General features: G+C 41.0%; 1 protein-coding gene across 1 annotated transcript; it reads left to right on the top strand.

Moving 5' to 3' along the window:
* The first annotated feature begins 725 nt into the window (after positions 1-725).
* On the top strand, positions 726-10349 carry SFRP4 (secreted frizzled related protein 4). Its single transcript, XM_049894512.1, has 6 exons — positions 726-1492; positions 2873-2953; positions 3047-3112; positions 4966-5164; positions 8128-8191; positions 9487-10349. Exons 1-6 carry the CDS (start codon positions 1048-1050, stop codon positions 9691-9693), a joined length of 1062 nt encoding a protein of 353 aa, XP_049750469.1. The 5' UTR covers positions 726-1047; the 3' UTR covers positions 9694-10349.
* The last annotated feature ends 1201 nt before the right edge of the window (positions 10350-11550 follow it).

The following is an 11550-nucleotide window of genomic DNA, read 5'->3' as shown; positions in this document are numbered from 1 at the left end:
CTTTTCAGGGAGTTCTGTTAAATTCCTGGAGCAGGTACAAACCAAGTGCCATTCTGAAAGAACACGAGCCAGAATTAAAGTCTTCTAGCCACCAGCACAACAAACGCCCTCCACACAGCTGGGGCGCGGTGGACGGTGGCTTATATGATATATTCATTATGTTCCAACATATATTGCACTCTTCCCTGGCTGCCCTCCATATTCTCAATATTCTCACAATTCGGCGCTTCTCATGCCCTCTACAGGAGTAAGCAAATAGGCAGAATTATAAGGCAGCAGAAGTTGTCTCCATGAGTCGGAATCTACTCGAGGGCAACAGGTTTGGTTTAGAAGTTGTCGCTTCCTCCAGCTCTACTCTTGGGGGTCGCTATGGGTCAGAACCAACTCGAGGGCATCTAACGACAACAAGAAGCACAGGCAGAAAGCGCCAAGGTTCAGCTTTGACTCCAAAGAGCGTCTTTTTCTTCCTTGAAATCCTCTCTTGCACCCTCTTGGATCCAGCATCCAAAACGACTGCCAGAGGCTCTTTCTCTTGGTCCGAAGGAAAAGGACTGGCCAGACTAAAAAGGAAGGACTTTGGGGGAGTGCAGATTCCAACCTTGGGCTGGGACCGGGAGGAGATGATGTCACCGCTTCTGCACAGAGAGGGCCGGGGGTGGGGCAGTCGAGGGGGAGCCCGCGCCGCTCCGGCTGCTGCCAAGGGAGCGTTCCGAGAGCCCACGTCAGGGGAGGTGTTGGGATAAATAGGGTCCTGCAATGGCCGTGGTTGGCTGCGCTGCGAGCTGCGGGGTCCGGGACGGGAGCTGCCTAGGCGGGTTTGCGCCCGAGAGGCCGAGGGCTGGTGCTGCTAGAGCTCTGTGTGCCGGACGGCGGATATCCGCGGCCGGACCCGGGGGCTTCGCATTGCTGCCCACGGAAGTTTGGGAAGAGAATCTCTCCTGAGCCTCAAAAGACATCCTCCTCCCAGAAGGGAGGGAGAAAGACTAGGAAGGCGCGAAGACAAAGTCCTTTTCTGCCCGCCGGGGTCGCAGCGCGGGAGGGCTGGCCATGCACCTCTCGGTTCTGGCCGCGTTTTGTCTGTGGCTGCGCCTGGCGCTGGGCGTGCGGGGCGCGCCCTGCGAGGCGGTGCGCATCCCCATGTGCCGGCATATGCCTTGGAACCTCACGCGGATGCCCAACCACCTGCACCACAGCACGCAGGAGAACGCTATCCTGGCCATCGAGCAGTATGAGGAGCTGGTGGACGTGAACTGCAGCACCGTGCTGCGCTTCTTCCTCTGCGCCATGTACGCACCCATCTGCACCCTGGAGTTCCTGCACGACCCCATCAAACCGTGCAAGTCGGTGTGTCAGCGCGCGCGCGACGACTGCGAGCCACTCATGAAGATGTACAACCACAGCTGGCCCGAGAGCCTGGCCTGCGATGAGCTACCAGTCTACGACCGTGGCGTCTGCATCTCCCCCGAGGCCATCGTCACTGACCTCCCGGAAGGTGAGGCTGTGTAGGGAGGAAGGGAGCTAAGGAGGCTCCCGGGGCTGTCGGAGTCCCACGAGAACCCGGCAGCACCACCTAAGGCTGCCAGAGGGTGGTCACCCCAGTCCCACTTGTGAGGGTGGAGGAGGTGGCAGGCGGTGGAGTAAGACTTTACTTTCGGAAGAGTCTGGTTTCCCCCAAAGGAATTGGGGAAGCTGGGTAAGAGGACCACGCCTCATTTAAAAAATAAAAAAAAAAAAAAGATTTTATTTACAAAAGGTGTCATTGGAGATGTTTTCATTTACAGAAGTAATACAAATAATAGCAGCAGCAACAAACACGTATATAATACTATGTGTTGCCTGAGTTACTAAGCACTTACATGTATTAACTCATTTAATCTTTAAAACAATCCCCCAAGGCAGGTGCTAATATTCTCTCCATTTAGTGCTACTTCTTAAATGTTCTGAAAAAGCAGAAAACATCATTACTCCCCAGCAGGAGTGCTGTTTTTGAATTTGTTATCAAATTGTTGTGTTTATTTCATGGTCTTGGATCAAGAGGTGCCATCTGTGGCATCTTAAAAACAAACAAGGAAACCTGTTGCCTTCCAGCGAGTCAGTTCCAACTCATAGCAACTTAGTTAGCCCGATCTCAGCTTCCACTGCCACTTTTTCTCTTTGGTCATTTTGGTGTTTCTCAAGGGGAAAAAGGAGTAGGGTTAAGTCCACGTTTTGAAATGAAAACTAAAAATATGTTTGTGTTCATTTATCTAGGCTTTCCCTGACCCAGGTTACCCCACATTTAAAATGATTATGGGGTTGCTTTAGTGTAGTTTCTGAAGTTAGACCTCAGAGCATAGCCCAAAACATGAAGGAAGGTGGCAATTAAGGGAAGGGGAAATTTGAAACTTCTCTCTAATTCAGAGTTTTAGAAAAAATACACTTATTGCTTTAATTATGTAAATTATAGAGAGGGTTCTGCTTATCTTTGGTCATGGACTTTTTCCTCTACTGCAAAATGTGAGATGAGAACTTGGAACTATTTTGGCTATTTTGGTTAGTGTAAATTGTCAATTTGGGAAACCAACATTTTAGAATGAATTTGGAGAGGGAGTGACTGGAATTTATCCAGCATGGCTGTCCGTATCAGCCAAGATAAATGGATGTTCAGTCGCATCAGTTTATACTGAAGGCAGAGTCTCACCCAAAAGTCTTTGGTTATAAGCCCAAGGATGTTTATATGAAACAAGTAGTCAGCAATCATATGACTTTTTTACTATTTAGTACTGCTCTTTGTGATTCTGTGTTAGGTTTGTGGCTTTAGATTTCTCCTTATTCCAGTTGGGCTAACAGCCAAACCACTGACCATGCTCGTGTGGCCCTGTGTGTGTTTCAGACGTGAAGTGGATAGACATCACCCAAGACATGATGGTACAAGAAAGACCTCTTGAAGCTGACTGTAAACACCTAAGCCCCGGTAAGTTCTTATTTCCTCAAGTTTCCTTCTTCTTCTCCCCAAAGTGATTGCTGTACCCTTTTTAACTTTTTGCCTCTCTTGTGTCTTCTCTAGATAGGTGCAAGTGCAAAAAGGTGAAACCAACTCTGGCGACGTATCTGAGTAAGAACTACAGCTATGGTAAGTCATCTGATGAAGCCACTCACTTTTGAGACTTGATACCTTATGAAGCTGGAATCACAATAGGGTTGTCCGTGCTAAGACCAGGTCTGCTAGCCATGAGGTAAAAGCAGAAGGTTGATGATTTTTCAGGTTAATGATGTGGGTCCTTGATGGTGCAATAACAGCTGTTGTAAACCTTCTCTCTCTTTCTTCTCTGGGTAAATCAAGTGGAAACAAAGTAAATTACCCACATGAAAACAGTGATGTGGATCAGATTGGAAGTTTGACATCATTGCCCTACTGGCCTTGGTGAGAAGGCCCTGCTTAGCTGGGACAGATCAACTCTACTTACTCTCTCATTGGTTTCATTGCCGCGAGTAGAAAGGCTGATACGGGCACATTGGGCAACTGGTCCATGATTTGATTTTCTGAGACCCAAATAGTTAAGACCTATCCATGTATGTGTATATATATATATAAACTTATAAGCAGCTACAAATATTTGACATCTTAAAGAAATTGTGTGGAAATATGTTAATCATGAAATCCTATGACAACAGTACTGGCATAGATTAAATGCTCTCTCTTATTTGAAGGAGCCATTCAGCACTTTCTTGAAAGAATGAGTCAGTCATGATATTTTAAATGCTTTTTTTTTTAAGTATAATTCTACTCTCATCATCCAAAGGTAAATTTAACTAGAAGCATATTCTTTTAAAGTACCCATTTTGCCACTTCATATTTTCATTGCATCTCTTAAATTATATATGTTGAAATAACATAAAATGGTTTTGGGAAAAATACTCATTCTATTTGCCAACTTGGTTTTCCTTGCTAAACTGGTTTTCTGTATTTCACACTGACATGTTATCTCAAAAAGGAAACTTCCATGTCACACATGGAAGTAGGAAGGTCATGACAATATAAAAATCTGAAAAAAATTCTTATGTAGACAGTCAAATCTGAGCATCATACACAGCATATGTACGTTATTCAACCAAAATAAAAAATGCTAGAATTAAAGGATTGAGCTACATAATACTGTTTAAAAGCATTACCACTCTAATAATAGTAATACAAAAATCAAACCTATTGCTGTCCAATGGATTCTGACTCATGGCAACCCCATGTGTTACAAACTAGAACTGCTCCATAGGGTTTTCTTGGCTGTAATTTTTATGGAAACAGATCACCAGGCCTTCCTTTCCTGGCAGCTGGGTGGGTTTGAACAGCCAGCCTTTAGGTTAGCAGTCCAGCGCAATATGTTTGAGCCATTCAGGGATCTTGTGACTGTAATAGCTTTCCCATAAAACAGAGGAAGTTCAAGTGTCAGATGGGAAGTTGAACCATACGAACTGTAAGGTGACTTCTGAATCTGAGACTTTATGGCTGTCACTTCAAATCCTCACAAGATAGACTATAAACAAGTAAATATACCTTTCTGTAAAACCTTTCTTGGAGTTCTATGTAACTCAATTTCCTGAGATATTCTTGTCAAAAAAAGCTAATTTGAGAACTATAGAATTTTAGGGCTGATTTGAAGAAGGGATCCTCCCATCAAATCCAGTCTGTAACCCCACTAGGAGCGATCACTGACCCAAAGGCAGAGCCCAGACTAACCCCTGTTTGTCGATTTGCTTTTACTTCCTGCAGTATGATTCAGAACTTTGAAGACAATGTGGACAACGTGGGAGGCCTTACATTTAACGTATGATTGTGTGGGCGTTTTTTGCCTTCGTTTGGGCAGTTTGGACATGACCATAATTACAGGAGTGATTCTTTTAGACAGGCTCAGCAGTTGATGTGAATTCATCATCTCTACTTTTTCTCCAAAGGCTTTAAGGACACTTATGTCGATTTTTAAATTGCAGTTATTCATGCCAAAATAAAAGCCGTGCAGAGAAGCGGCTGCAATGAAGTAACTACTGTGGTGGATGTGAAAGAGGTCTTCAAGTCCTCATCACCCATTCCTCGAACTCAAGTACTGCTCATTACCAATTCTTCCTGCCAGTGTCCACACATTCTGCCCCATCAGGACGTTCTCATCATGTGTTACGAGTGGCGCTCAAGGTAGGCACTCTGCCCACTGCTTATTAAAATGAATTTCACTTGGCATTCATGATTTAAAATACATTACCAGTATTTCCTTTAAAAAAGATATATAGCTTTAGTAGGTGCCTCTGATGGAATATCAGACATCCTAAATATCAATTGTTTACTCATGTTGTTTGTAAGTTGCCATCAAGTCGATTCTGACTTATGGTGTCCCCATGTGCTACAGAGCAGGGCTGTGCTCCATAGAGTTTCCAAGGCTATGGAAGCAAATTGCCAGGCCTATCTTCCCAGGTGCCTCTGGGTGGGTTCGAACCACCAACCTTTTGGCTAGTAATTGAGCGCTTCAGTGTTTGCTCCACCAAGGGACCCCATTTGCTCATAGAATTAAGGATAAATAGAAATGCGAGTATTTGAAAGAAAACTTTAAGAATGAATTTCAAAAGTCAATATGTTATTTCAAAAACTTACACACAGGTGAATTGCTTTGAGTAAAAGTAATTCTGTTCACCCAAATCAATCTTAACATGGCAAATACTGATTATTATTTTTTTAAGCCTCTTTAATAGAGGTCCCTAGGGCCCTGGTGGTGCAGTGGTTAAGAGCTATGCCTGCTAGCCAGAAGGTTGGCAGTTCGAATCCACCAGCCGCGCCTTGGAAACCCCATGGGGCAGTTCTACTCTGTCCTATAAGGTTGCTATGAGTTGGAACTGACTTGGCAGCAACAGGCACCTGTGTGTGTGTGTGTGTGTTTGGCACAAACGGTTTGCAGCTCCACTACTAACCAAAAGGTTGGTGGTTTGAATCCACTCAGTGGTGCCTTGAAAGCAAGACCTTGTAATCTACTTCCGTAAGATTTCCGCCATTGGAAACCCTGTGGAGTGCAGTTTTACTCTGACACACATGGGGTCGCGATGAGTTGGGATAGTTTTGACGGCAATGGGTTTGGTTTTTACACTAATAGCTTACACATCAAGTGAGGATAGCCACTTGAGACTACAGCTCTGCACATTTGTGTTATACACACTTATTTGTTTGCCGGAGCATCTCACACACACACACACACACACACACACTCATGCACACATATACTCACACACACGTATACACGTATCTCTAGTTGAGAATGTTTGTCTCCCCACATCTCTTTCCTTGGACCCTTTTTACGTATATATATATTCCTTAAAGATGAAAATCTGTGCAGGCTCCAGGATGGATCCTGTTATACTCCTCCAGCCATTTACTCATTTTTATGTAACAGGTTGACCTCCCTTTGATTCTTTGCCATTAATGTTCATCTGTTTCTTCCTGTTGTGGCTCAAGACTGTTGCTCAAAAAAAAAAAAAAGCCTTCTGAAACTGACTTCACTTGAATAACCTTATTCTGCTTCCTATCAGCTGGTCCCTTCTTCTGTTTATATCTTGTCTCTTTGAAGAAGCGATCACTGCCTCTGGACTGGTCTCTTTCATGGTGTTTGTATCTACTGCCATATTCAACGCAGTTTTGGAGATGCACCAGGCAGCTAGTCAGTAAATTCTACTGGGACAGATGAATGGTTTATAAAAAAAATACCAAATAAATAGCAACTTTCATGTCACCTTTCCCAAGTTAGCATATAGGTTTATTGTAATTCTGATTAAAATCCTAGTAAAAAAAATTTTGCAGGATTGGGAGTTATGTCTTCACAAGTGATACTAATGATTATTTGGAAGAAGAAATGAGTAGGGGATGTAAAGGAAATTTTGAAAGTAAGAGAGGTGAGAGAAAATATGCCTTATAAGACATACAAAACTGGTATAAAGCTACAATTGTTAAAACCATGTGGTGTGAGAATAGACACATAAGTAAATAAAGCAGGAAATTTTCCTGGAACAGATTCTAATGCATGTAAGAGTTTATTATATTAGTAAATGATATTGGAAATATTTTTATTTGGAAAAATAGTACATATTTTCAGATTATATCATACTGTAAAATAAGTTTAGATGGATTAAGAGATAAATATTTAAAAATACAATCAAAGATAAAATTAGGCGAATACATATGTGATATCTGAATGGCAAAGTACATTAGATAAAAATAATGCAAGAAATTATAAGGGCAAGTACCCATATATATATATGACCGTATAATATTGTGTACATAAATATCCAAATAACATTTGAGAAAACAATACTGGCAACAGATATGACAAAGGGATAATAGACTTACTCTGTAAGGAGTCCACAAAAATTAATATTTAAAACATTAAGGCCATAAAAAAGAAATATATGTATCTAAATCTCTACGGACAACTTCCAGAAGAAGAAATACAAATAGCAAATGAACATGAAAAAACTTAACCTCCTTGGTGTTCAAATCCAAAAAAAAATAAGATTCCATTTTTACCTAATTCTTCTTGGTAATGAAATGGATGAAAGTTCAACCATGTTGAAAACAATTTGACCCTATGCCCTGAAAATCTTTAAAAAAAAAAAGAAAATACATATCCTTTGACCTAGTAATTCCACTTTCAGAAATCTGTCCTAAAGAAATAGTAAGACAGCTGCGCACACTAGTGTCTGTGCAAACATGTTCAGTGCAGCCCTGGCAATAATAACTAAGAAAGACAAAGCTTCAACAGTAAAGAAGTGGGTAAATATACTATAGATATCCATAGTCACAATATTATATGGTTATTAAAGCTATACTTCTAAAGAATCTTTGTTATATCAGGAAATGCACATAATATAATGATGAAGCAAAATGTACCCTATTATCTAAATGTACAGTATGATGTAAAAATATGTATAGGTACAAGGAAGAATGAAAGAAAATACCACTAAAATATAGATGGTGTTTATCTGGATTATGGGATTTTAAATGCTATTGAGGATTTTTTTATTTTTTACGATGAAATGATTGCATTAATTCTGAGTTTTAAACTTTTTACTTTTCTAATGAGAAGCTGCTTCTTAGGACTAATTGCCCTTTTTTTTTAGGATGATGCTTCTTGAAAATTGCTTAGTTGAAAAATGGAGAGATCAACTTAGTAAAAGATCCGTCGTAAGTATAACTAGTAACCCAGTGAATATGGGTTTAAGTACAAGCAGAGAAATTCTGTAGAATTTGGGGATTCTTCACAGTCTGTTATCTTCACGCTATCATGGGCGCCAGCACTAGCAACGATATCTAACTTCTGATTCGGTAGTTAAGAAAAGTATAGGTTTTCTCACCTGGCATTTTTATCACAACTCTATCATTCAACTTCAGATGGGATTTGGTGGCGTTCAATACTGATCTACTGCTTACTGCCATGTTAAATTTGATTTTTGTTTTCATTCATTATGAACATTTCATTTTTATGCCAAACAGTCAGATACTTGAGCAGAATAATATATACTGAGATTAAAACAGACACATTTTTTAGGATGGGAGTACCCACATTAAATCCTATACCATTACTATACAGAGAGTAATCTTTCCCTATATTTAAAATCATTTTAAGACTTTGGTCAAAATAAACCATATACAAAAAGTAACTCTTTTGTGGCCAAAACCATGATTTTAGTGTTAACATTATAGAAATATTTATAATTTAATGAAGGGAATTATAATTAGAATCATTTTTTACCCATAGATGCAAGTCATACCAGAACTAAAGAAACCAGGTTATGTGTTTGAAATTTTAAAAGCACTTCCCCTCCATAAAGTATGTTTAGGTATATTCAGGAGAATTTTTGTGTTTTCAAGTTCACAAAAGGTATTGCTACTGCCTGGGTTCTCTTAGCTTGCAGGAGTAAAACTCCTGAATGAGGTGAGTTGTTGTGGTTGTTAGTTGTCATGGAGTTGGCTCCGATTCATGGTGACCCCATGTACAATAGAACAAAATGTTGCCCGGTTCGTCCCCATGTTCATGATCATTGGTATCTGCGCGTCCATTGTTGCAGCCAATGTGTATTTTGAGTGCCTTCGAACTTAATGGGCTCATCTTGTCTGAGCACTGTATCAGCTAATATTTTATTGTGATCCACAGGGTTCTCATTGGCTAATTATTGGAAGTAGATTGCCAGGCCTTTCTTTCTAGTCTGTCTTAGTCTGGAAGCACTGCTGAAACTTGTTTACCATGGGTGACCCTGCTTGTTTTTGAAGTACCAATGGCATAGGTCCTGGCATCATAACAACATGCAAGTCACCACAGTACAACAAAATGACCTACAGATGAGGTGGTGGAAATAATACGGAATAACTACTACTGTTACAATTAATATGTTGCTGTGAAAGGATTTCATTAATTCTGACATTAACAGCATAAAGGAATAAGATGTATTTAACAGTCATGTTCATAAATTGCCTTCCAGCAATGGGAAGAGAGGCTGCAGGAACATCAGAGAACAATTCAGGAACAGCGGAAAACAGTTCAGGACAAGAAGCAAACAGCTGGACGCACCAGTCGTAGTAACCCACCAAAACCAAAGGGAAAGCCGCCTGCTCCCAAACCAGCCAGCCCCAAGAAGAACGTTAATGCCAGGAGTGCCCCAAAGAGGACAAACCCGAAAAAAGTGTGAGCTGTGTTCTTTCCAGGATGGAGATTTCCTTAGAGGATGAGGCCAGATGTTGCCCGGGACAGCCTGTGTAAGGCCACCCACCACTCGCCTTAAAAACTCACTGCAATACTCTTCATAGACATGTCTTGCAGCATTTTTCTGAATGATATGCTTCCATTTTTCCTTTTAAGCCACCACAAACCATAGGGGTAGGTTTGCACTTCGGTATGGCAGATGGATTAAAGCTGGTTGAAAAAGCCTATAGCATTCAGAGTGGCATGTGTGCATACTCTGTGAATCTCCGCGTGGGGAAAATGCGCTTTTGTTCTTTCAATTTGCCTGGATATGTGCACTGTAAAATAAAAACCCTATTTCAAACAAAGCACCTACCTTTTTTTTTTTTTTTTAACAATATGTTTTATTTCAGGCGGACTTCTGTTGCTAGACTGTTAGTGATATTTTAAAAATGTGATGCTTCTAAGAAAGAAAGCAAGAGGATTGAATGTTTAAAAAGATCTTTATGTGTTTACCGTCTTTAGAAGGATTTGTGTGATATAATGGAGTTTTGAAAAACCTAGAAAAGTAGGATGTGGAAAATTGTAATGTGTTCTGACAAGGAAGACTTTCTGCTCTGTTTTTATCTAGATTAAAATAATAATAATAAATAAAAAGGAAAGGCAGACACAACATCTGGATTCTTGTTGTCTGGTTACCATGTCGCGGTGAAGACACTCTGATGTAAAAGGTTGTTCTTGATGTTTCTCGTCAGTACCCTTTAAGCCACACCATTAATAGTGGATTTGTTTCTCCCACTATGATTTAGGTGCTGTCTTAGTTTCCTAGTGTGCTATAACAGAAATACCACAAAAGGGTGGCTTTAACAAACAGACATTTATTTTCTTACAGTTCAGGAGACTGGAAGTCCAAATTCAGGGCACCAGGTCTAGAGGGAGGCCCTTTGTCTATATCAGCTTCTAGTAGCTGGCAATCCCTGGAGTTCCTGGACTTGTAGATTCATCTGCCTCCATTGTCGTCAGTTAGTGTCTGTCTTCCCCTGTGTGTTTGCTTCTGTGTTTAATCTGCTCTTCATACATCTTAGAAGTGATTACGTTTAGGACACACCCTACACTGATATGGCTTAATTATCATAACAAAGAAAACCCAATTCCCAAACAGGATTACTGTACATCCACAGGTATAAAGGTTAGGATCCCAACACATATTTTGGAAGGACACAATTTAATTCATAACAAGTAGCAATTAGGCCTGAAGTATTTTACAGCCACAGCAGCAGAGGTGGTATGCTCTTCTCATTCCCCAGGTCATCCTAGGTATCTTGCTTGCCAAACCTGAGAGAATTTTCTCTCTGCTGATCTCTAGTGCCACAGGGATGGGGTGGGAGGTTGGGAACCAAAGGCCCACAGTCTCACCACCATCACACACCAGCACTGAGCCTGGGAGAGGGGCCTAAGGTCACTTGTCCACCCACTGTTCATGGAGGTAGAGAAATGATCTAAAAGGTTAGGAGCAATTTCTTCTTTACCACAGCCCTTACCCCATTGTCTCTTCTCCTCAGAGAAGGGGTAAGCTACATGTTGCATTTATACAAAATAAGTAAACCAATAATTTAATCTTTGAAGCCATTGGAACATGGAAGTGAGGTTCATGGTTAAACCACGGGAAAGTGGAGAAATTGGTGAATGAGAATGCTGGTATGTGCACTCACCTTCTCCTGAAAGCTTGACTTAATTCAGCAGATCGACTTACACAGGATATTAATTAAATACTCAGTGTGTGTTCCTGATTTATAAAAGTCAAACATATTTTACCCTTAAGGAAGGCCAGATAGGTGTTTAGCACAGTATTCCAGCTATAGAG

Source organism: Elephas maximus, chromosome 8 (genome assembly GCF_024166365.1).
Source record: "Elephas maximus indicus isolate mEleMax1 chromosome 8, mEleMax1 primary haplotype, whole genome shotgun sequence".
Classification (NCBI taxonomy): domain Eukaryota; kingdom Metazoa; phylum Chordata; class Mammalia; order Proboscidea; family Elephantidae; genus Elephas; species Elephas maximus.
This window is presented reverse-complemented; position numbering and strand designations above follow the sequence as displayed.